The sequence below is a fragment of the Mchenga conophoros genome, linkage group LG17 (genome assembly GCF_057382185.1).
Source record: "Mchenga conophoros isolate Kocher_MC1m ecotype Shallow Benthic linkage group LG17, M_conophoros_male_GT1.1, whole genome shotgun sequence".
In the NCBI taxonomy this organism is placed as follows: Eukaryota; Metazoa; Chordata; class Actinopteri; order Cichliformes; family Cichlidae; genus Mchenga; species Mchenga conophoros.
In genome coordinates, this window is record NC_140542.1 from 26,706,426 (window position 1) to 26,733,122 (window position 26,697).

Below are 26,697 nucleotides of genomic sequence, written 5' to 3' on the forward strand. Positions count from 1 at the left end.
AGCAAAAACTCGGGTGTGGGAGGAGTTCAGAGAGGCCATGGAAAAAGACTTTCGGACTGCCTCGAAGAGATTCTGGCAAACCGTCAGGCGTCTCAGGAGGGGAAAGCGGTGCTCTACCTGCACTGTGTATAGTGCTGGCGGAGCGCTGCTGACGTCGACTGAGAAAATTGTCAAGCGGTGGAAGGAATACTTCGAGAACCTCCTTAATCCCACTGACACGTCTTCCGAGGAGGAAGCAGAGTATGGGGATGAGGGGAATGACCCGACAATTTCCGGAGGCGAGGTCACTTAGGCAGTTAAACAACTCCTTGGTGGTAGAGCTCCTGGTGTGGATGAGGTCCGCCCCGAGTTCCTGAAGTCTCTGGACGTTGTAGGGCTGTTCTGGTTGACTCGCCTCTGCAATGTTGCGTGGAGATCAGGGGCAGTACCTGTGGACTGGCAGACCGGGGTGGTGGTCCCCATCTTTAAGAAGGGGGACCGGAGGGTGTGTTCCAACTACAGGGGGATCACACTCCTCAGCCTCCCTGGGAAAGTCTATGCCAGGGTGCTGGAAAGGAGAGTTCGTCCGCTAGTCGAACCTCGGATACAGGAGGAACAATGCGGTTTTCGTCCTGGTCGCGGAACACTGGACCAGCTCTTTATCCTTTCAAGGATACTTGAGGGTGCATGGGAGTTTGCCCAACCAGTCTACATGTGTTTTGTGGACTTGGAGAAGGCATTCGACCGTGTCCCTCGGGGTGTCCTGTGGGAGGTGTTGCGGGAGTATGGGGTGTCTGGCCCATTGCTATGGGCCATTTGATCCCTATACAACCGTTGCAAGAGCTTGGTTTGCATTGCCGGCAATAAGTCGGACTCATTCCCGGTGGGTGATGGGCTCCGCCAGGGCTGCCCTTTGTCACTGATTCTGTTCATAATTTTTATGGACAGGGTTTCTAGGTGCAGCCAAGTGGTGGGGGCTTTCACTTCAGTGGCCTCAGAATCTCATCTCTGCTTTTCACGGATGATGTTCTGTTGACTTCGGGTGATGGCCTCCAGCTCACACTGTAATGGTTCGCAGCCGAGTGTGAAGCAGCGGGAATGAGGATCAGCACCTCCAAATCTGAGGCCATGGTTCTCAGCTGGAAAAGGGTGGAGTGCCCACTCCGGGTCAGGGATGAGTTCCTGCCCCAAGTGGAGGAGTTCAAGTATCTCGGGGTCTTGTTCGCGAGTGATGGGAGAAGGGAGCCGGAGATCGACAGACGGATTGGTGCTGCGGCTGCAGTAATGCAGACGCTGCACCGGTCCGTCGTGGTGAAGAGGGAGCTGAGTGTAAAAGTGAAGCTCTGAATTTACCGGTCGATCTACGTCCCTACCCACACCTATGGCCACGAGCTGTGGGTAGTGACCGAAAGAACGAGATCGCAGATACAAGCGGGGGAAATGGGCTTCCTCCGAAGGGTGGCTGGCCTCTCCCTTAGAGATAGGGTGAGAAGTTCGGTCATCCGGGAGGGGCTCAGAGTAGAGCCGCTGCTCCTCCACATCGAAAGGAGACAGCTGAGGTGGTTCAGGCATCTGACAAGGATGCCTCCTGGGCGCCTCCTGGGTGAGGTGTTCCGGGCATGTCCCACTGGGAGGAGGCCCCGGGGCAGACCCAGGACACGCTGGAGAGATTATATCTCTCGGCTGGCCTGGGAACTCCTTGGTGTTCCCCTGGATAAGCTGAAGGAGGAGGTGGCTGGGGAGAGGGAGGTCTGGGCTTCTCTGCTTAGGCTGCTGCCCCCGTGACCCGGCCCCAGATAAAGCGGATGAAGATGGATGGATGGATGGAAGTCAAAATCTTTTCCTAACATAAGATTTGAATTGTAAAAAATTGATTCTTTTTGGCCTTTGAATATTTTAAGGACTCATTTTGCAGTATTTATTTAGACCCTTCATACTTAGATCAAAATTTTTTTTGGGGGGGGGGGGGGCAAAAAATACCTCAGAAATTGCAACAAACTGTAATCTGTATGTTATTTTTATCTTTATATAAATGCATAATATGCAGTTTAGACTGTATGCACACATAAAGATGCTCAGGTAAATGCCCCATGTTACATACTAAGGTTTAGAGAGCTTCATAAACTTATTACAAGACTTATTCTTATACGAAAGAACAGACAGACTGATTATTTTCAACTGTTTTCTTTCATCTCTATTTTACAGATTTTATGCATGCTTCACATTTTGGTTTAAATAGAAGCTGACGTGACATTGTTAAAACACGCACCATTTCTCATCGTTTCTCTATTGACTTAGATTACTAAATGTGGCTTAACTCACAGTTAGTGTGGCCGTATAGTGGTATGATAAAAAGCGCCTGTGCTCGCCTGCAGTCTGAGAGCGTTGCCTGAGTTTAATTGCTGATTGTCTGCACCTGACAAGGGGTGGATAACAGCATGCCTGAGGTTGGCAAACTCTGGTGTCCTGGATTTAATGTTAATATTTGGCTCATATGCTGCAACATAAAATGGAGACAGACACCAGCATTTTTAGAAATGTTATTTTATGAGTCGAAAAAAAAGTTGATTTTTTAAGATTTTTATAGATAAACACTATAATATACAGTCCTGTACAAAGTCTTGAGTTGCCTCAAAATTGTTGTCATTTTTTAAAAAGTGGTTCTGAGCAATAGTTCTCCAAGCTTTCTGAAGGTCTTTCAAAGTTTTCAGTCCAGTGATTGTACCTGACCATTTTCAGTGGAAAGTCTTTTTTTGTTGTTGGTTGAAACACTCAGCATTGACTTATAAAGAATGAAGAAGCTTCTTCAGTTCAGAACTGAAGAAGCTCAGAACTGAAGAAGCTTCTTGGATGAGAGGTGAAAGGTGTTCACTAAACTTGAAGAAGTCCAGTTGTTTTCTTTCCAAGCTCCATATGCATACCAGGATAGAAAAACACACACAATGAAACACTTATTGGCCTCCCCAGAACCCAGACCTACATTGCTGAAGCAGTGTGGGATTATCTGGACAGAAAACAGAAGAAAGGGCAGCCAACATTCCAACAAGAGCTTTGAGTGTCCTTCATAAAGCTTCGAGAGCTACTTAAAGAAATTACAAGAAAGCATGGCTTCAGGCTGCGTTGAAGAAAAAAGGCAGTAACACCAAATATTGACTTTCAAGCTCATTAGAGTTGTACAAACTCCACTTTTGCCTTATATACTCAGTTTCCATGCATGCACATTGTTCAATAAGTTGCTGTAGAACCTAAAGAAGTGACGGGTTGCTCACAATACTGCACATTTCTGAATGGATATATGAGAGGTATACGCCCCATCATCTTATTCAATTAAGAGTGCAAGCTGGGGCACTCTTAACCTAACCAATGCCTATCTTTGAACTCTGTAAGGAAGCTAGAGTACCCATGGGTATGGCCCCAATTGACCAGTAGATTCAAACCAAGGACTTTCTCTATGTGAGGAAACAAAGCTAACTGTCTCACTGTGCTGCCCCAGCAGGAGACATATCGGGGCTAAATACAGGTCAGGCAAGTGTCTGGGCATGCTCCTGATCCAGAAAGACCTTCCATGATCTGGCGCTGTGGGTGTGGGCACAGTCATGGGTAAGGTTTTGCCACAAGAATGGCAGAAGTACAGTTTGAAGTGCCTCATCTCAGCACCTCTATCCAATCACATTTCCACCAAGAACAGTCAGCTCAGAGATGGTGCTCTCATGGATGTACAAGGCTTCAGCAAGAGCCGATGACAGAGTCTTGTACACTGTTCTTTTAGTGCTCTGACACCACTGGCCTGGGAATACAGCACGCTGAATCAGTTCTGAGTTGTACAAGTGAGTTCATTTGTGCTCGTTAAGCAAAATTACCAATCCCATCACTGACTAAAACCAATAAACCAGAACCGAAAACTACTCAGATAATCTGTTTGGGTGTTCTAAGAGATTAAAATTAGATACTGAGCAATGGATTTAAAACAAAAACATAAAACTCACCTCTCTTTTTTCAGTGTACTATATTTCAAATTACTACATATGAGAAGCCAGCATCAGGCATGCCGTTATCCACACCTTAGACAATCAGCAGTTAAACACCAAAAACACCAAACGCTCTCACACAATTACTGTAAGGTAAGTAGGGGTTGCAGAGGGGGGTAATGCGAGAGTTTGAACATAACGTGACAGACTGTCAAAAATATATTATTGCTTTAATATTAATAGATTATCATTTCTTATTGCTTGTGGCGACGGTGGTGGTGGTGGTTGTAGCTTAAAAAGTAAGACTGCTACCTTTCATGAGCTGCGGCCACTGTTTGCACTTCAATCAACTGCTTTAAACTTTCAGCCGCTTTAAACTTTAAAGCGGCCGATCGAGGAGATTGAGGTCTTTAAAGTTTAAAGGCACAGTCAACAGGCGAACTGACTCATGAGGCGAGAGGGACCACAGCCAGAAAATGAAGTCAGTAAATTAACTGAGTAATACAGCAACACATCTGCTGTTTCTAGACAGCTTTCTAACATTAGCCAGTACAGGCTCAAAAAACCCCAAGTTTATTGACTAATTTTATTACTCAGGAATTCAGGTATTGATTTGTAAGAGAGGCAGAATGCTTTAAAATTCATAGTCTCACTTTAATTGCCACGAAACCCTTTATTTCACCTCAATCAGTAAATTAGGCTTTTAGGTTTTAGTGGGCCTAAGAAGGAGAAAAAAGGATGGGATAAAATGTTTTTGTAATGAGGAAAGACATTATTATTTTTATTTGAATGTTTAGAGATTGTTCTTGTGCTCTACAATGACACACTTACCTGTGTGTGTGTTGCTGCAATGGCATCAGCAGACGTTATATGGCATTATTACCGCTCTCTGTGGGGGTGGAAGAAGAAAGGGATGTGAGTGGAAAGTATGAAGAAGTTGTCATAACCAGCAGGCGGCAGTATTGCATAACATTCCTGCCCCTACAGAATCAAACATCATACAATTAGCCCACCTCCCCCTCCTCTGATTTCCTCAGGTTTCAAACTTGGACAGGTGTCACAATCTATCCTCCTGAGTGACAGGATAAGAAAAACATCCCATTTACACTTCATCTGCTGTTTGATGAATCCCCCATTTTCACTTTGGGGATCATATTTCATCTACATTTGCCTCTCTCCCTCTCTCATTGTCCTCCTCGCCTCATTATCCCTCTCCCTCTGTCTTGTCCTCACTCTCCGGTCTCTAGGTTGATAATGGCTTCTTCCTCTCAGTCACTTTGCTTATATGAGCTAACAGGCAACTGTGTCCCGGCTGATAGGGTGGCTGTGATTCATTTAGACAGGCTGGCAGCAAGCTGTGTAAACAGCCATTAGTAATTCATGACTCTGTCCAGCATCCCCATTCTTCCATTCAGTTGCCCGTCTTTTTCTTTCTGCCCATCTCCGATTGCTTTTCATCTCTGTCCTCCTTCATCTGCATTCCTGCCTCCTTCCAGCCTCCTCGCGGTTTTAAATCATCCTCTTTGGGTTCGAGCGTAGTTGTCATTGAGCCCAGTCAAAGAAAGAAAAATCTCACTGGTAACAGGAGCAAACAAAACCAGCCGAGCAGGTGGTGTATAACGTCCCGTCTAATGTATGCAAATTAAGAGCTCGTGCATGTGAAATCATGCAAGCAAATAAAAGGCATTTTCTTTATTTAAAGCTGCTGCTGGGATGTGGGGAAACATGATGTCTTTGATGTGAGAAGAAAGGCCAGTTAAGCAGAAAAACACAGCAAAAGTAGTGAGGACTGAAGTCATAGGTTTAATGTCTCCAGGCTTGACAAAACAAACAAAATGCTTTGACTTCACCTGAGACTTTGAATACTTATGAAACATCCCCCAGGCCAGAAGTGGAATAAAATCTTGGTGGGACCTGCTGCTTATTCTCTTAGTCCAGCAGTCAAATTGATTTTTTAATAAGTTCAGTAGCACCTCTTTTGTTTTTCTTTGAAAACAGCCCGGATCTCATTTCAGGTATAATTGCACTGCAGCCGTTATTTGTTTGCTGTATACCCAACTGCCTCAATTACTATAAAATGGGTTTGGAAAGTAATAAAGATATTTATTTATTTATTCTTAGAAATTGCATTTGCAATGACGACACAAATCTGACGAACAACGGGTAATGACTTTCTGCAGGGCTTAGATGTTCAATCACAGGAAAACTTTTCCAGCTTATTTTTGAGCAGGTTGTATAAGTGTGCCTAACAACAAGTGTTTTGATGTGATTGACTGATTCATCTGAACCGAATTACCAGCAGGCTCATATTATCAGCCAATATTACCGATTTGTCAATTTATTGGCCTCTGCATTTATATGAAAATGTAAAAAATAAAGAGACAGGAGATACACCCTTTAACCACGTTATGAGTGTTGATGTTGCATAGTTTATCCACCAGAGGGCACTCTGCAGCTTCCCTGTTTGAATCATTTATTTGAATAAATAACTACACATAGCAAATATTAGAGAAATTTGATTGTGTTTTTGTTTGTCTGAAAGAAAATGTAATCGGCTGACATACTGGAATGTTGGTTTTGGTATCGGTATACACATCGATATCAGTCTTAAAAATTCTACCATACCATAGGTATATATATAATTTATATTGTTAAACCTCTCTGCACCCCTTATCGTCTTTTCAGACACTTCAGGTGTTGCCTAGGCTTAATTGCTAATTGATCACACCTGGTGAGGTGCAGATAACGTAATTTCTTGAAATATTACCATAAAACACCATAAAAACTGCCCCAAAGAGGAAGCGTGTGCAGGTGTCTTCTTACTGTCTCCTAGCAGCTCCTCAGACATCAGACTGTCCTGGCGGTTTCCTAAGACGAAGGCCAGAAAGGAGAGGATGAGAGCATCCAGGATGCCCATGATGGCCAGGATGTAGGCCCAGCGCACCGAGCAGGCGCCTAGTGTGTACTTATCCGTCTGTTCGCCACACATCCTTTTCACCTCGTCGCTGTCCCATCCATCTGGGTAGATCATGCAGCCCAGAATCAGACACGTACCTGGAGCAGGAGGACACAGTGACAGACAAGTGATATTAGATGTCAGTGTTACACATTGCTGTGTAGTAATACATGTTATTCAGTGTACACTGTGGTCTGAGGAGGTGATGTAGGGCTTTATGCACATTTTAACCTTTAGGTATAGTAAATAAGCTGCATAAACTGACCTTTAAGCTGGGAAATTCAACCAGGATGTCACACTTTGATTTATAATTGGTCAAATTATGAATGTCACTGACTACAATTAATGTAAAACACAGAGCACACACATTCACTTATTGTGCATTCCATGATTTCCAATCAAGTCTGCTTTGAGAAAAAACTCGCTAAACTCCACCACCTTTGTTAAGGAAGAAAATAAACAGCCAAAAAACATATTGGAACAAAATTCCTCTTTAACAATGTGAGAGACTGATAAAGTCACACAGAAACAATCACTTCCAGTTATTGATGCTAAAGGTGGATCTACAGGCTGGTGTACTTAACTGTGACATTTTTTTTTCAAAGGTAACCTAAATAGCCGACAAAGCTACTTTGCACAGAAAGGAAGAGGCAGTCACAAAGTGCCTTACAGGATAAAATAAGATACAACAATACAACTGGAAACAAATCCCACAACTTGGAGGCCACATCTCAAAAACACGATCTTCTTTTGTTGTTAACCTGGACTGAAGTACCTCTAAGAAGCATCGATCAGCTCACTTCATACACCCCGTAGTTAGGTATGGATGTAGGCATTTACTAATTTAGGGAAGCATCTGACCATGAAGAGCTCTGAGAGTGAAAAACCTTAAACCTAATGAGGAGCTGGTGTCAACAGGACAGAATTGGTGTCACATGGGAGGTTTTAGATGACCTGGTGAGCAGTCTCATCTGTAAGCGATCCAGGGATGATTTGCTCAGGCAGAGTAAGAATGAATTCCAGAAAGTTCTGTTTTTCTTCTATATTTAAGGACAGGTAATTGTCTGCCATCAAATTCTTTATCCAATCTTAATGCAGTCATCAAGGACAGAAATGTGGCTGCATTCTGGTATCGCATCCTCTCCTCAGCCAGTGTGGGCTGCTAGTTTATGGTGGACATTCAACTTCAACTTTGTCTATGACCTCACTAGCCTGTAGTTTAGCTTAAAGTCTCTGTGTCACACACAGTTAAGTCCAGCAGCTATTTTTTTTTAACAAAGTGTTTAATGTGAAAGCATTTTGCTATGCAATTCTTCTCAAATATGTCTTATGGGTGTTCTCAGCATTTAAAAAAGGATAACTCACATTTATTTTGGATTAAAGTGGACTGCCTACAAGAATTTGGCATATACGAGTCCTCATGGTGCATTTCTGCATGACAGTGATGCCTTCGTGAGCAAATGATAGGACTGGGTGACCGAAGAATGATTATTATATATATATATTTATAGCCCACAGCAATGTGCTGTTGAAAAAGGCTTCATTCCAAGAGCCATCAGCTCTCATCAGGTTGACAGATGAGAATTTTTAAGCCAATGACATTTACATTTGTTTACTTTTTATGTTGTTCTTCTTCCTGTTTGTTGAGCTGAAGAAGAATTCACAATGAATATTTATTCCCTCTTAAAAGGAGACACATCCTCTGGAGTGCAGAGTCACCAAACAAAGTTGGTGAAGGAGGCACGAAGATGCCAGCACATGTCACACGGCACCATGTGGCGACTCGGGCTGCCTTCGTTAGCCGTCTGCTTGCACGGCTGACGTTGACACAGCGAGCTGTTACAGAGTAGAGTCATCTAACAACACTTGGAGTTGTTTTCACAATCGCACGCTCGCACTCACTCTCACACTCGCTCTCACAGTCGGTTGAGGCAGCGAAGTCAACGGTGAGGCTGTGAGGTCTGTAGTAATTGTGACACTGCTGCCAAAAGCTAAGTCAGAGGATCTGGGAGGGTTTGTGTGTGCATGCTTATGCTCATTTGTGTCTCATGGAGAGACAGTTTGGCCTTTTCGGAAAGGCACAAAACCTTCACGAGTAGATTTTTTTATGATGAATGATGAATTTTAATTCCTGTGCAGTTAGGCTGGGAATCATAGGGTTTTTCATCATTAAAGAAAACTTTTTAAAAAAAGCTGTCATTTGGGTTGAATCTGACCTTTGCTGGGCTGCATTTAGCACACTGCTGGGCTAAAGATAAAGGGGCAATCCACTGATTTTTATCTATAATTTAGCAGCCTTAGGCAGACGTATCTATGGCTTTATCCCTGATCGTCACTAAAATTTTAAGTGTGAGCCAGTTTTAACAACGGAACTTTAAAAGAAAGGATTAATTGAAATTGTGGTCTGCAATTTTGCACTTTTGTCATCCATTCCTATATTTTCTACCAATGTATCCATATATTTAAATGACTTTAATAATATATTGATTGAATTCCCCTTAGTCCACCTATCAATTTTCCTAACAGCCTAGCCAACAAGCATTGTGGGGGGGCTGAAGTCTATCCCAACTGACATTTGGCAAGAGGCAAGCTATGTTTAAATCTATCTATCCATCATAGGGATAATAGGAAGACACAGATAACTGCTGTCACTCAAATCCACACCTACTGCCAATTTAGAATCGCCAATTATCCTAACATTCATGTCTCTGCACTGGGGGAGGAAGCTGGAGAGAGCCCATGCAGGCACAGGCAGCCACCCAGAACCTTCTTGATATGAACTACATCCACTGCACACCCCAAATCCACATTACTTTATTTCAAATTTATGCTGAAGCCCTCCCTTTAGGGAAATGTGTATAACGTAACACACAAAAACATGTTGAAGCGGGTTTGTTCTCCTTGTGCCTGCAGGGATTTACTAATGAAGTCCAGGAACATGCACGTTAGGTTAATTGGTGCCTGTAAATTGGTGCTGATGTGAGAGTGTGTGATTGTGTGTCTCTCTGTGGTAACTAGTCCAGAGTGTGTCCTGCCTATCGCCATATGACTGCTGGGATAAGCTCCCTATATCAGATAAGAGGTTAAAAAAGATGGGTGGATGGTCTTTGGTATAAATATTTTATTTTATCATGAAGCTTCAGTGAAGAATTGGGACAGGCTGACAGAGATGATACAGTCCTGTCAGTGTATATTTATTGAAACATTTCAAACTAAATCAAAAAGAGGAAACTATGCCCAGGGGATGATATGAAGGAGCAGATATATTTACGATTTATGATGTTTAGTTATAGGAGTCCAAAGGGGGAAATAAATGCTACAGAAATTAAAATGAGTTAAGGACTAGCAACAAAGCATTTGATTGTTTTACAAAAGAAGGCTCTGGATTAAAAAAAACCATTCTGGTCATCTGGGGCCTGTCTGTGTTTACTTTGCATGTTCTCCCAGTAACTGCATGGCTTCTCCTCCCACAGTCCAAACACAGGCTTGTAAGGTTAACTGGTTGCTCACTTTGGCATTTCATTAACAGAAAAACAAACAACAACAACATAAAAATACATTCACAGAGTCACTTATGTGCAGCTGTGCTTGCACAGTAAGATCCATTAAATTTACATTTAAAAGAACACTGCAAAATACTTTCTAATTAATAAACTTATGCACTGGGTCACCTTTACAGGGCACATAACAAGCTACTTTAAACCACACAGTTAACCTTAATGTAAAATTCTAAACACATTTTGTTTATAATTTTCTTTCTTATCCTGTCAAGATGACTCCACACTGTTTTGAGGTCCGGGCTCTGGGGAGGCCAGTCCATGACTGATGCGTTCCACTGTGTGTTTTCCTATCCAGGTGTGCTTTTACTGCACTGGCAGTGTGTTTGGGATCATTGTCATGCTGAAAAATGAAGCTGTTGTTTCAGATGCTTTCCAGATGGTACTGAATGATTTCATTTTGATTTCTCTTCCCTTACTTAATATTGGGTTTTTGACAGCGACCCTTTCACTGAGACCATTTCTGCTGAGGCTTCAGGGATCAGTAGATGATTGGCTGAAAGGACAGATGCCTGTGTCTGGATTTTTTCCTGTTTCTCAAGGACACGACTTTCCGATAATGTTCATCTGCTGTAGACAGTTTTTTAAGCATGTCACTTCTTCTTTTGTTCTCCACTTATCCAGTTTCCTCAGTTTTTTAAAGGCATATATGCCAATTTCCCAGCCAATAGCTCTTTGGGATATTTGGAAACAAAATACAAAGAAATAATGGGTGACTCAAGACTTTTGCACAGGAAAAATGGATTCAGATTTTCGTTTCTCATCCAGCAGTTCCACATGTTTTCCTGTGATTTTAACAGACTGCTTCCTTAATTGCTTTCTTTTTGTCACGGTGTGCAGATTGCAGATTTTGTCGTTATCTCAGCTGAACTGCAGGAAGAATTAAGAAGTGATCCAACAAATAAAAAGAGGAAGAAAAAACAAGATGACGCTTCAAAACAAAAGACAGCACATGGCTTCCGCATGCTTTTCTCATCCTAGCATCAGGGTCTTGTAAGGGATATTGTTTCTAATGTGAAAGCATTATGCCATTCACTGTCCTCACAAACACAGATGCCTAAACCTGTGTGAGTGTATGCACCAAGTTAGGACACTAATGTGAGCTTGCAGTAGCTTAAAAAGATGGATGATCTCTTGAAATGTCAGAGACTCATGCCTCTCAATCTTGCTCCTTTCCCTTCATCATCTCTAAGCAGTGAACATGAGAAGTTGATGGTACAGTAGTGACATGTGTAGTCTTTGTTATTCAGAGATGAACTACACAACCAGCCTTCCTCCTCACAACAGCAACAGGCTACCGTAATGATAACCAGTATTGATGTAAAAGCACTCTAATCCATTTGTAATGCCTACAATTCCCAGGAGGCAATGAGGGTATTGACTTCCCCCGCTGCCTTCCTGAGTTTGGAGATCAATTTCCTCAGTGTCAGGGAATTAAAGCAGCGTTGTGTTTGTTGGCAATTCATTTCTTTATATTATCTGTATTAGACGCAGCACAAACACAGGAACCTCAGAGTTCTGTCTTTTTCTGCAGGGTGGTTATAAAGCATTCATTAGGTATTTTTTCCTAATGAGCTTCCACTCATTTGGCGTCCGATCGCATTCACTAATATATTCCCCACTCGGCTTGTGATCGTGTCAACACAGAGTTCAGCACGTCATCCAAACAAAGACAGAAAGACAAAGATTCGAATGTGTAAAGAGTGAAATTCACAAGAAAACATTTCATGTTTTTTCTACTGAGGGTGAAAAGGAGATATTTTAAGTATTTCTTTATTTTGACATGCTCAAAGCTGCTGCTTGGTGTTTCCTTTTTTTCTTTTTCCAGCAGTGTTTGTCATGATCCAGGAGAGAGGATGCAAGAACAAACAAAATGAGGGAACAAAAAAAGCTTTAATTTGTTAGCCAAAAAAGCAAAATAATACACAAAAGTCAAAAGGAGGGTAACAAAACCAGCAAATTCCAAAACAGAAACAGGAGAAACACCTGCAGCTTTTCTATGTCCTTCTCCCTTTAACCCAAACATCAATCTCAATGTGTCACATTGAAGGTTGTCTCAATACCTCTGGAGGACAGTGGAGGCTGGCCTTAATCGAGGATACACAGGTGTGTCCTTTACCGAGGTGTTTTTACCTTTGCTGGGCTGAATGGGATCTTTTGCAGGTTTACATCTTGGACTCATTTTAAACAGAGACATGTTGGCTTTAAATTCTGATCATCACCAAAATGTTATGCAAAAGGCAGTTGAACAGCTGACAGCTGAAGTTTAAAAGAGAGGAAGCTGTAGGATACATAATGTTGGATGATTAAGCCCTGCTAGGGGCTGCAAGTCAAAATATCTTGATGCAACAGTTTTGCCATTCATCCGTAATCTGTCTCTTGCAGGTTTCCAGACATTTGAGTAATGCAGTACCCCTCCACAGTTATATGCTGACAGAAATCTGCCACCCTGCAGAGAGTACTTCTACACATTTCCTGCCAGTATATCTGACCATTTAACTGAAGGCTCAGAGGCAAGGATGTCTCACTTTATTACCATTTTATTGCTTTGATTCCTCTCTTCTGCCTCTTGCGCAACCTTGATTCCTCCCCTCACATCCTAGTCCCTAGTCCATGGCAAAAGCTCCGTCTAAAAAGACATTAGCTCATCATTCATTCGTCTTAAAGTGAAGTTGGGGAAAAGGTTGTGCAAAGAGACAAATGATAAAGCAGAACATTAGGCACAAACACAGGCGATATTTGAGGCGGGGCAGTAATTCACAGAGAAAGGAAGGCAGAGGAAAAGCAATCACCATGATACAACAAGATATCTGCATGGGGAGGCATGGTTGGATAGTCAATACTAATTCTCCAAATACTAAAGACAAGTAGTTAAGTGCTTCCTTTATTATTTCATTTAGCGGAAAATACGCTGAATTGTACATACAAATTTACAGTGATCTCCTTCCCTATCCTCCCATTTTGCTCAATCCTTTATTTATTGACTTGTTTGTTTGTTTGTTTTTCAAATTACTCATAAAATTACTTTATTAGCTTTTATTTATGCATGAGGATTATGTGCATGTGAATTAGGGTTTCTTGTTTTTTGTTTTTTGAAAGTAAAACCAAAGTAATGGTTACTTTATCAGTGATTTTTTTTTTCTGTTGTACTTGCTTGGTTTGGCTTTTTTGTCTTAATAAATAGATTTCAAATAAAATAAAATCTGCTTCTTGTCAAAGTGTTGGCATGCATTCATATAAGCTCTCTAAATCAAGACTATGAGCTATATTAATTAATCAAAGTATGTTTAAAGTTCATTTTACTTCACTTTGCTTCAGTACTGGTCACAGTAATCCTAAACAAGTTGCAGTTTAGGATCTCTCTCCAGCAGAGGAATCAAAATAAAATAGGATTTATTTAATTTTAATAGGATCTGTACTCATTGTTCTTCAGCAAAGAAAACACAAGAACACAGGACTGTGACAGCACTTTTGTTTTTTCAAGTGAAAAACAACTTGAATACAAAAATCAAACCAAGAACATGATCGCTGAAGAGACCCAAACAAAATGTCCAAAATCACCTCTCAACTCAAAAAGAGCTTTCTACAAACAGCATTTTAGGAAATAGTTGCTGAAACTCAAACGTTTCACCATGTCCTCACCACTACATTAGTGATTACTTCTTCTTATTTATATCAGAGGATTTGGTACAGTGAACAGTCTCCTGTGTAAACAACCTGCTCCTGTAGGCTTTCTGCTGTAATATTAATAGAATAAGATGAAGCGCACGGCATCTCAACGGCAAGCCTTAAATCTCCCACAGAGCCAAATACAGGAGATCAAAGAGACACCGGGTTTGTCTTCCTGACTCTCATCTGAAAGCCTGGAGATATGCAGTGTTGTTCCAGGCTCCAGCCTCTGGTAGACAGAGGTTTGATGCCACAAAAGTCAACATATATCTGAACTAAAGCCAAATACACACGGTTCAGTCTTTGCACGAGGGTACTAAAGAATTAGAATGTATGTCCCTCTTTACCTCACTAACTGATCGCACTGCTTTCCTGTTAGATGCCATCTTTAATAGTAAATACTGTTTTTTCCTGCTTTCAAACATGTTCTGAATCTGAGCTTCAGATAATGTGTAACTTCTGTCTTCTGCTGTTATCTCCAAAGCTGGAAACGCTCAGACAAACATTGTTTTTTTTTCCTTTTATCCCCAAAACTGTCTAAAAAAGAAGGCTGCGAGCAATCGTTCATCTTCATGCCACGCAGCTACAACAATCCTACAGATGGCATGCAGCTAAAACAGTAAAAACATGCAGCAACAACAGGGTCAGCCTCTTCATCTCCTGTTTGATAAAGCCCCCTCATCTCAGCCGCAGAGGAGAAAGTAGCTGCCTGCACACAATCGCTGTCATGAATAATGAAAAATATTATGAAATCCTCCACCGAGGACTCGTGTCAGCTCAGTTTGAGTCTTCAAATGAGTGATGTTTTGAAACGGCGCAGACTAAAAGCTGACTGTGACATTTATATTGGCAGAAAGCAGCTGAGGGATCCAGGTTTTAAAGTCTCCTGATGTTTGAGGTCGACTTACGAAAAAATTAAATAAATAATAATAAAACAAATCAAGCAGTTCAGAAATGTTCCAAACAAGGTTCTTAACTGAAGGCCTCATTCAGAATGGCAGCACTCGCTGCAGGGGATGAGGAGTAATGAGCTAAATTTCACATTGGACTCCTGAGAGCAACTCTCCACCACGGAGAGGAGATGAGCTCGATTACTCTCATTCCTCTCTGGTCACTCTGGAGACTGTACGCCTGTTTGGTCAAGACAGAATGAAAGAGATTGAATTCACAGACGGATTAATTTTGCTTTTTCATACATATTGCAATGGTAATTTCATGTTTTACTGTGCTAGCAATGCAGAAATCCACTGAAGCAAAGTGGAATTAACCCTGTGAAGCCTGGCACATCAAATAATGGGCAGATAACATGGCAACAACACTGCTAAAAGAAAAAAATGAGTCATCTTATCAGGGTTAGAGACTCACTTCTTCAGAGTAGTATCTAGAGACCAGATGATACCCGATGATCTCTCTATAAATAACCTTTTGTAATATTCAAATGGTGCTCTAGAACATCTTAAGCAGCCGTGCACGATAAATAATATACTTAAATGGAGAATTGTCCTTAGTCAACCTTCTTCCTCTCTTTTCGTCTTCTTCTCTCTTGTAGATTTTCTTTCTCTTAACATAAACAAATCATTTTTTGGTCTCAAATTTCAGATATAAAGTATTTATGACTCAAAGAAGAGAAACTTTTTTAAACACTTTATTTCACCTGAAGAAATGATTTTTTTTAAAAATCCCTGTGAAATATTTCTGATGATAACGTATATATATGATCACAGGTTTAATTAAATGATCAAAGCACTGACTTTATAACTGTAGCATTATGAAACATAATCATGAAAAATACCTGTAGTTTTATATTAGATACAATGTTACGACATGAGAATATCTGGAAAGACTGATCTTATATTAAATTACTTATAATCTTACCTAAAAATGGCAGATCAGACAGCATGAAAGCAGGAAGTGGTGCCCCCACAAAGCCACCCTCAGACATGTGTTTATCCTCACCTCCTTTACTTTCCTGCTTTCCAGCACTATATTCCTGCTAATTTGTGCTGGCGGTCCCTACTGTTACATTAAAAAAAAAAAACAACAACAAAAAAAATCCAACCAAACAACTGGACAAAATGGATAAGTTACTCCACCAGCTGCTGCAGGGGCTCATTCAGTTGCCCCCAGGCTGCGGTCTTACTTGTGGTTCTCAGGAGTTTGTCAAAGTATAATAGTAGGGAGAACCTTCAGCTTTCAGGCTCCTCTCCTCTGGAACCAGCTCCCAGTTTGGATTCGGGAGGAGACACCCTCTCTACTTTTAAGGTTAGGCTTTAAACTTTCATTTTTGATATAGCATATAGTTATAGCTGGATCAGGTGATTCTGCATTTCTTCTCTACCCTCCTCTTTTCACTAGTGTTGTAATACAGCGGTCCCCAACCCCCGGGCCTCGGACCGGTACCGGTCTGTGAGTCGTTTGGTACCGGGCCGCGAAGGTTGAGGCTCAGGTGTGAAATGTATGGTTTTCAGGGTTTTTATCGGTTTTCAGCGTCATTTTGTCATCGTTTTTATCGTTAACTCTGTTTTCCTGGGTCTTTTCACGTGTGTTATGAATAAATCTTCTTTTTTCCGGTACCGGTACTAGTTTTATTTTGTTGTATTTATCCGCGACACCTTAAAGGCCGGTCCGCGAAAATATTGTTGGGCATAAACCGGTCCGTGGCGCAAAAACGGTTGGGGACCGCTGTTGTAATATATGCCCCTATGTGGTAGGACTCGACTTAAGCGGTCAAAGAAGTGCAGGAGACTGATGCTGTCCAGTGTAGCAAGTGATTTATTCACCATTCTGTGGCCCAACAATATTTACAAAGAAACAAATAAGAAACTCAACTCTATAATTAACTCAATTCAAATAAACATAACTGAACTTAAATCAACGGAAATTAAGGTCAAACTGCACACAGCTACACTGACCTGAACCCTTCTTCTGAAACACCTGAGTTCGTCTGCTTAAATAGTCCCCTTAATCAAACACTTTCTCCCCTGGACTATTCCATTCAGTAGGTAGGTGAGATGAACATGATTATATTCATCCTCTGCTACTCCTCTTGACTGGCAACATAAACTCTGGTGTAATCAATACATATCACAACATTAAATCTATTTCTTTATAAACCCTTTAAAATCAACTTTATTAAATTATAAGAATTCTTCCCCTCATGCCCTTGGTCCCTTCCTGTGACCTCAGATGAACCCAGAAGGTATAAAGCAGGAAGTAGAACTACATTTCCTCCTTTTGCTTCTGGAAGACAGGTAGGTAAAGGTAAGTTCAAAACAATACAAATTAACAGTTGAAATAAATAACATGTTAACTTAACAAACTTGTATGAATTGATTTAAACCAAGATGTTATATTATATAATCTGTAAAAGTGCAGAACATAAACAAACCCGGGATAGTAGATGTTTGCCTATTGCAGATTACATGTGAAATATGGTTAAATCAAAACAAGAATGTTAACTAAGGATGTAGACAAATGGTCTTCTCACCCACTTTGTCACACCCTATTTCTTCCCATAGTTTGTTTTGTCCTTTTCTCTCACCTCCCAACCAGCTGCCGTATATTATAGCCCCTCCCTGACATTGATTGTTTAATCAATGTCAGGGAGGGGCTATCAGGTCTTTTCCTGTTGGAGGAGGTTCTTTCTCCCCACCATCCACAAATGCAGCTCATAAAGAACAATCTGATTGCTGAGGTTTTCACTCCAGTGCCAGAGGATCTTTACCTTGCAGTATAAATCACCCATAGGAAACTGTAGTTGTAAAATGAAGCTATATAAAATATAATATCTAATGTGTTCATGTGAGGATATAAACTTTCTAAAGGAAAACGCCAGCAGATTTTAAAGCGGACCTACTATGGTCATTTCCATCTCTGGATTTGATTCTCAGTGTCAAAAAAGCTCCTATGGCTCCTCCCCCTTAAATCCAGCTTTCTTCTGACACTGTATCTGCAAACACAAGGTTTGAACAGCAGGCTTTAGGCTTGAGATAGCATTAGGGATGTCCACTCTTTCTGACATCACACAGAGCCAAAAGTAAAAAACAAACAAACCCTGAAGCTTGACAAGGAGTACTTTTACATTATTATTTGAAGCTTCAGTTGGATTTACAATGACAGTATATGCATGTGACAGAAAATAAGGAAAAGCAGAGTAGTTCCACTTTAAATAACTGTGACTTGACTTCCCTGGCTTAAAATATTGCATTAAGCCAACCTGGCAGGTTTCACATGTGCGCACCTAACTTTTCATTCAGGTGTGTGCGTCGCTACTGTCACACTTGTGCAGGCTCGGGAGCTGTGAGCCGCAGAGACATCAAAAAGGACTACAGATTTCTCGTCTCCCACGGGCGCTCGCTCATCATACTACTCCTGACTCTACACACCTCTGGCTGCGCTGAGGGAAGCTGATAATGAGACAGGATGGTATGTAGTTCAACTCACTATATGATATCTAATGTTGTTAGATTCTTTTCCACATACTGACACTCAGCGGGAAATCATCTCTTCTCACTGAGGTCAGAGGTTATGTAGAAAAAATAAATTTGCCACTGAAAAGTTTCTCAAACATCTCTTCAGTGATTACATACGACCTTGAAGTCTCTGTAACTCTCCACACACACGCACACACACGTCCTCATTGCACTTCCTCTCTCCTTGAAGGCTTTCCAGCTGACAGCTGTTGGCAGCGACACCAGGACAATCAGAGGAGGAGGTGCTGTAATCTAGACCTCAGTCCAATCACCACATGATGTTACACACACACACACACACACACTGATACACACACATATACACACTCACACACACATGTGAAGCCACTCATTGTGATGCATTTCACAGGCCCAGCTTCATCTGACTTCTGTGCACATATTCAGGTGAGTGTGCGCTCGTAAGGTATGCATGTGCATCAGCTTCAAGGTGGAGCATGGCAAGTGATATTAATGGGAGTTAATTGGGGCAGAAACTGGCAGATAAATGAAAGGGGACTAGAATACCTCCTCCACCTCCTCCTACCTCTCTCCACCCTATTGCCCTGAATCCTTCTGCCCTGCAGAGGGGCGAGAAAGTGCGTGTGTGTGTGTGTGAGAAAGAGAGCTGAGAGATAAGGCATGATTTGCGACATGAATCCTGCTGCATGCCCCCATCCTCATTAACACCTCTTGTATTACGTTCACTGCTTCACATGGCTGGTGTGCGCTATCGACTGCTGGCACAGCAGATTAATGAGCTGCTTAGAAGTCGCTGCACTTCCAGGCTTCATGTCTTACAGCGTCACACATTGTGTGCTACAGTAGAGTGGAAAATATGATTTCATGTGAAAAGAGGTAAATGTCAGCTAAAGCAGCACTTGAATTGCAAACTCACACCTGTAACAGGCGATACTGCAAATACTGCAAAGCTAACAACAAAATGCAGTGATGCGAATGCAACAGAGTGAGTGCCTGCATGCTCAGCCCATAAAATCTATATGATCATCATTTTATGAGCATTGGCATTACTACACACTTTGTTCAGCACTTCATCTGCATCACTAAAAGATATGCATGGAGCCAGAAGTGTAACTGCTGTCATCTTAATGCTCACATAACTTAAACAGGGATCCTAAAATACTGAATGCGGGACAAAATGGGATATGCTAGCAGTTCATGTCCAACGTAAAAATAAAAATGGAATGAGAAGCAGGTTTCTGGTTTTGCATTTAGCACATTAAACACAAATAAATGTTGAATGTGACTTTTCCAACTCTCTTTTTTTTTTTTATAAATACAAAAAGAGTAAAGCTTGCTCTGATAGTCTCTTATTTCACTAGCAATTTTCTTTTGGCCTGATACACTTATACTCTCTTACTCCTTTTGTGAAATTAAAAGGGGAAAAAAGTATCCAATGAGACAAAAAATTACAGAGCCCCGCAAGGGACATTGGAGAAAAAAAAATAAAGATGAACTTTTGCGAGATCTCGCAAAAGTTCATCTTTATTTATTTATTTTTTCAATGTTAATTGCGGGGCTCGGTAAAAATAAAGTATTTACCAGTCAAAAAACCCCACATTTTCTCTCTGCTAGTTTCCATCATATTCACCAAAAATCTGCATTAGATTTGATAAGAATAAAATGCTTTCCTCACATGGACTAGGTAAAAGACAGACTATAGTTGAGCACACATCCTGCAGAGTCAGCGAAAGAATCATGGGAGCCTGTCTCGAGGTGTGGGACAAGACGAGGGTTATAAATACTGTAGTTCGACATAAAGAGGGACATCAGGTCAACATAAATTTATAATTAATTTTCTTTCGCTACAGCCAATGTCATAACGCCAACGTTTCTATTTATATTATTATTTATACCTATATTCCTTCAGGCTTCCGTTTAAGTCTCTTTGGTCTGCTTCCATGCAAGTCTAGTAGCGTGGGCATCTTCTATGTATTAGTTGAAACTGAAGTTACTTAACACTGATTTTAAGTTGGCTTGGACGGTTATAAGCAGAGATGGGCAGTAACGCGTTACTTGTAACGCGTTACTGTAATCTGATTACTTTTTCAAGTAACGAGTAAAGTAAGGGATTACTATTGCAAAATCGGTAATTAGATTACCGTTACTTTCCCGTAGGAACGCTGCGTTACTGCGTTACTAAAACCGTGATTTTTTTTGCGAGAATGTCTCATGACAGTGACGTAAGCAAGTGCGACGTTGGTGACAGCAGCTGTGTGCAGATCAACAATGGATAATATATCGAGTGCGGGAGAGAGTATGAGCGTGCAGCGTTTAAAGTGTGGAAGTACTGACCTTACTTTGAGTTTGATTCCATAAAAAGTGACAAAAACATTAGCGTCCATCGTGCGTGGGAAGAAAACTTCTTTTTACAGCGAAAAAAACCCCTAAACTTCCGAGCAAGCACCGAGTAGCTACTACGTGATGGGAAACTCACAGAGACACTCGCGCGGATTCTTCAACTGACCGCAGCACACCTACACCAGGGTAACCCTCCGCCTACCCTGCTCCTGCTTTACAGGTGAAAATAGAGCAAAAGGACCGCTGAGTCTTTGACTTTATTTATTTTCTGCTGTGTTTTACTTGCATCTGTTTGAAAGAGTGAGTGTAAACACAAAAAATATTTTATTTTATGTGCTGGAATGTGCAGAAAATAGGTTTAAATGTTAAACTAATTTATTCAAGTCAGAGAATGTTGCATATAATTAAATGTTTTGCTTGATGCATAAAGTTAAAAGATTAAAACTGATAAAACAAGTTAAAAAAAGAGACTTTTCCATTTGATTACATTTTGTATGATGGATTATGTAGAAAAAGTAGAATTGGGCTGAAAGATCTATCACTTTATCACCTCTTCAGGTTGTAAATCGTGTTTTTAAAAAGTAACTAAGTAACTAAGTAACTAAGTGATTAATTACTTTTGAAAATAAGTAATCAGTAAAGTAACGGGATTACTTTTTGGGGGGAGTAATCAGTAATTAATTACTGATTACTTTTTTCAAGTAACTTGACCAACACTGGTTATAAGGAAACCTCTGCAGACTTTACTGTGGACATTATTTATTGCTCACGTAGTGTTTGAAGTTTTCCGATTGATTTCGAGAGAAGCATTTAAGCTGCGCTTCAGATGAACTATGAGGAGTCTAAAGTAGGTTTAGATGTATTCAAATATTGATAAGTCAGTAAAAAGAGTTTCGTTTTAATGGCCTCTTATTTCTTTAGAATTTAGTGAGAAAATTGGAAACAGGATTTTTTTTAAACCACTGACATGTGTGAATGTTCTGGGAATACAACATACAAAGCAAAAACAGAGTTTGTGTAAGTGAATATTTGTTGTAACCACCTTCATTCTACAACACAACCTCGTTGTAATTTCTTCTTAAAGTATTTTCCTTCTTTGGATGTTGGCTCACTTTTGTTGTTCACACACTGCTTGAATAAAACACACTTTAAAACCTATTTTTTTATGTTGAGGTCCTGGCTGTTCTTAAGGACTTTCATATACTGTTCACCTGCTGCTGATAGTTTTTTGGCCTACCACTTTCTCTTTTATCTTCCACTTGTCCAGTTTCTTCAGTTTCTTTAAGGACATCATGCTGAGATTTGCTGAAATACTATTTTATGCCTGTCAAACTGTGTTATTGTTGGAATTTTCATAGACCCAACTAAAGAAATGGAAAAAAAAAAAACAACCCATGTGGTTTTTTTTGACAGACAGCTGGTAAAAAAGTGCCTAAAGATACAATTTAAAATTGGTTCTTTGCCAATGTCTGTTATGTGCAGACACAGCCCGGGTTCATCCCTCCAGTTAGGTGTCTTTTTCATGCTTTAATGATTCATGGATCAGCATTAAGTACCTTAACATAAAAGACATATTCCTCTGAAAATGATCAAGTACAAAATAATAAATACAGAATAATAAATAAAATAACACAATTTATAAATAAAAAATATATATAAATAAAAAAGAATAAAAGTAAAAGTTCTCTAGGTTTTTATAGAGATGCAAGACTAGAAACAACTGTCTGAAGCTGAGCATTTGTCTCACAGGGATTAATTGTGTGGATCGCAACCTCCTCATCTGAAACTTTAGGTGCACCCTGGGCAGGTCGCATGTCCACACCTTACAATCAATTTAGAACTCCCAGTTAATCTATGGACTGAGGGGGACAAGCAGAGGAAACCCATGCAGTCCGTCTGGCCCCAGAAGGCCAGAAATCTTATTGATGTTGAGGTGATAGTGCTGAGTGCTTTCTGAGTAAGTGCTTTTTACTGATCATTAAAAAGAAGTTTTGTTTATATCAGCAGCAAGGCTCCCTGTCTTTGCAAGCGCACATGACACTGAAAGATGAAAACTCTCCAAACCATTCAGGATCATCTGCTGGAAACACAACAAATGCAGAAATATCAAATAACCAAATATATCTCACTTTAATCTTATGAGAACTTTAACCAGTGCAAGCCTCACAGGGAGCTGTCCCCTCCCTGTGGTGCTGAAATCTCAACCAGGGCTGACAGCTGTTTCCCGCTCCTCTGTTCTGCACTACACAGCCTGAAGATTTCTCTGATTCAGATCCTGACCGAGGTCACTTTGAGCATCTGTGTATGCACGCCAGCGTATAACCCTCCCACCCATCCACACTTTTTTTTGGCTTGCTCACCACCTCCAACAACAGCTAAACACCATGCTGCTGTTGTTGTTGTCGCTGCGCGATAAAGCGGTAGGAGCGAGGGAAGTAAAGGTGGGGAAGAAAAAGCAAAAATAAAGAGACAGAAGTGAGGAGGAGTGACAGCAGCAGGGAAGTGGTTGATGTTCACAGCTCAGGCTTAAAATAACATTTGTGTCTGTGTGGTGTTTGCAGAAGAGAGAAGGTTAACACCAGCAGCGCAGGATGACAAAAACAAAAAACAATGAGGAAAGAAGATGTGATCATTAGTTAGGAGGACAGAAAATGAAAGCTGGATACTCGTGTCATTTTCAGGCTTGGCGAAGTAAAGACCAATGGGATACAACAGAAACAAGGGTTACAAGACTGGAATCCCAATGCACCTTATTTCTGACATGAAGGGAAGGAAAGCAGCTGCTTAGAAATGCAGCACCAGACAGGCAGAGCTGCTCCATCAGAGAATGGCACAGAAACAGCGAAACCACATTTCAAAGAGAGACTTCACTTCAAGTCAGGAAAAAAAAGAAAAGAAATAATCTGCTCTTTATTTTACTTGCAGTAGGACCACCTCAGCCATTAGACTGCCTTCATTCAATTTATGTAAAAGCAAATAAAATTTTACCCCGGGATAAAAAGAGGTCAGTTTGGGGGACGGTCTCCTGAGAGGACTATCCAATACCATTGATCAACTTTACAGTCTAATCATCTCTGAGTCGAGGGAGGTTTGTCAATGAGAGCAGGCTAATCAGAAAATTATGTTCATCATTCATTTAAGGCTAATTGACCGACTGAAAGAGAGGACAAAAAAGCTGGACAATTGTGTGGGGTTAAAACTGCTTTTGCAGCTTGAGATAGTTAATTAAACTGATTAACATTACTTGCCTTTGAAAACCTTCAAACATAACTTTTATGAGTCCTGTAAAAGCTTATTAAACACTTACTTGGTGGTTATGTAGTACAAGATATCATGCTGAGAGACAGCAAAGCCAAAACAGCATGTTGCAGGTGAAACTTCCCCGTCAATTTATGATCCATGCAGAGGATGTGGAAATAAAAATAGAAGAGCAAACAATGCTTTTGTTTTGCCAGAGCCTGCTCCTGCACAGTGAAAAACACTAAAGCAGACTTACATATTTCACTCTGGCATATTCTTGTTTAGGTGCTTATATGCTTGTACTTATGTTTGGACATTCAAGACTGGGAATCCTGTTAGCTCACCAAACCTCTGTACCTGTCTCCCCCTAAGTTGTCCCAATAAAATAAAAATAGATTTTCTAAACCCTGAAAACCAACCCCAGAGGAGATGTAGGAGTTTCTATTTCTTTTTCTGTTTATTATGCATACTTTTGTCTGGTGGTGCCACACATGTTTCATACTCCCAGCATTAAAAGCGAAATACCTTTTAACCTTGGAAATCCCTCTACTTTGTTTTAACTGGGAAAACACAGTTTAATCCAATCTTTGTGTGTTTGCTTTTGTATTTATGGCTTAGATGGTATAAAAAATGGATCCAGCTGTTGTGATGTCGGACCCTATTTCCTGTCCCGAGCCCTGATTAATGGGGAGGGTTGCGTCAGGAAGGGCATCCAGTGCAAAAACCAAATCAAACAAGGATGAGATTCCCACATGATTCATGTGCAGGTTACCAGCGACAACTTTCCGTGCTGCTGGTCAACAGGGTGCCGGTGGAAACTGTGCTACTGTTGGCCAAGTGCACAGGAATAGGAGAGGGGGAAGGCATGTTAGGAGGCAGCGAGAGAGAAGGAAAGGCTGGAGTGTGGATGGAGCTGTCAGCCAGGAGGAAAAGACAAATACCAGAGCAGATTCATGGGTGTTGTGTAGTTTTCATTTCACTGACCAATAATTTTCATCCTCAACCTTTATTTGATCATAACTAAATAAAAACTAATGAACAGGGACTAAAATTGCCAAGAAATGTAAATTTAATCAACAAATAAAAATGTGATGAAAATATTCTGGAGAGATGAGATCCAAACGGAACCAGTTAAGTTGTGAAGAAAGTCAGGACAAGTTAGGAAGTGAAGATTTAAAAGCCTAAACTATGACTAAAACTAAATCAAATTTTGGAGAGTAGTGAACGAGAACATGCAGAGGGTTGGTGTGACAGAGGAGGACGCTGGGTACCGGATGAGATGGAGGAAGATAATCTGTTGTGGCGAGGGAAGAGAGCAGCCGAAAGAAGGAGATGAAGATTCCATGTATTCAATGTTAGTGTTTTGCAGTTCTTTTGGGGTCTGAAGATACCATATTTGGATTGGAGGGTAGAGTGAGTGATAAGTTAAGGTATAAACTAACACTACCGAGTAAATCTGGGACTCTCCACCATTTGACCTTAGAACTGAAGAAGCTTCTCGGATGAGAGGTGAAACATCTTCAAGTAACTTAAAGAAGTCCAGATGCTTTTCTTTGCAAGCTCCTTTGACTACGATGACCTGGATGACTGAGAACCTTCACAGACATAACACTACCGAGCTTGGTTGACAAGGCTCTAGTAGCACAGACATGCAGGAAAGTTTATCTTTAGTTCTCTTTCCAGCCTCCTCCCAGGATTAGACCAGGGATATGTCACTTGTTAAACACTACGCTATGAAGCCATCAACCAGAGGGATGAGTTATAAAATCATTAACTGTTGGTAGCTTTTTAATGCTGCAAACTCAGGCACCTATGGAAGCTGACTCACTGGATCCATCCTTACGTTGCCAGCAGAAGAACATTTTATTTATTTATTTATTGGTTGCAGTTTGGTTTACAGTTTTGGAAAAAGCCAAATTTAGAAAAAACCCCATCTCTTTCTCCAGTCTCAGTACATGCAGAGCATCCCTCTGCTGCTGCTCAACCTGGCATGCCCTTTCACAGCTACCACGCCACTGTGGTAAATAATGCAGTCTAATGTTTTGTAAATGGCTTGAAGCCTCTAAGGGTGATGAAAACAAAGTCAGATTTTTCCCAAGTATGTGAGGATTATTTCAAGTAACCATGCTGTTGGGGCTGCGCTGCAGAAACAAAGTTGCTTCTTTTTCTTTTAGTCATAATCTACATAGAAGTTATTATGATAATCCTCCTGGGTGCAGATATTGTTTTCCTCCTTCAGATACTCGCTCTAATGCTTGAGCCCCCCTGCTGCCTTACAGCACACAAGAGACAGTTTCTGAAGTTGCATCCAAACACTGATGCCGCCTCACATTTTGTGGCGCCTCCTGTTTGAAGTCGTTTTTTCTTGGAACAGTCTTCTCTTCAGAGTTTTAAAAATGAGTGCAATCAAAGCTTCTTCTGATTTCTTTTTGGAGCGCTGAACATGTTTGGGAGCGAGAGGTCGCTTCCCCGCGCCGAGGATCCAGTCGGCACTCCGATGAGTGAGATGCTGCATCGCCATGGAGACGGGCTGCCTG

General features: G+C 41.0%; 1 protein-coding gene across 1 annotated transcript in view; it reads right to left on the minus strand.

The window, feature by feature from the left end:
• lhfpl3 (LHFPL tetraspan subfamily member 3) overlaps positions 1 to 26,697 on the minus strand; it is a 59,937-nt gene that overhangs the window by 3,575 nt on the left and 29,665 nt on the right. The window contains exons 2-3 of the mRNA XM_085251432.1: positions 6,771 to 7,001; positions 4,779 to 4,836 (exon numbers count right to left, since the gene is read on the minus strand). Of these exons, the coding sequence (XP_085107558.1) occupies positions 4,814 to 4,836; positions 6,771 to 7,001 (254 nt within the window). The 3' untranslated portion in view covers positions 4,779 to 4,813. The remainder of the gene's footprint in view (positions 1 to 4,778; positions 4,837 to 6,770; positions 7,002 to 26,697) is intronic.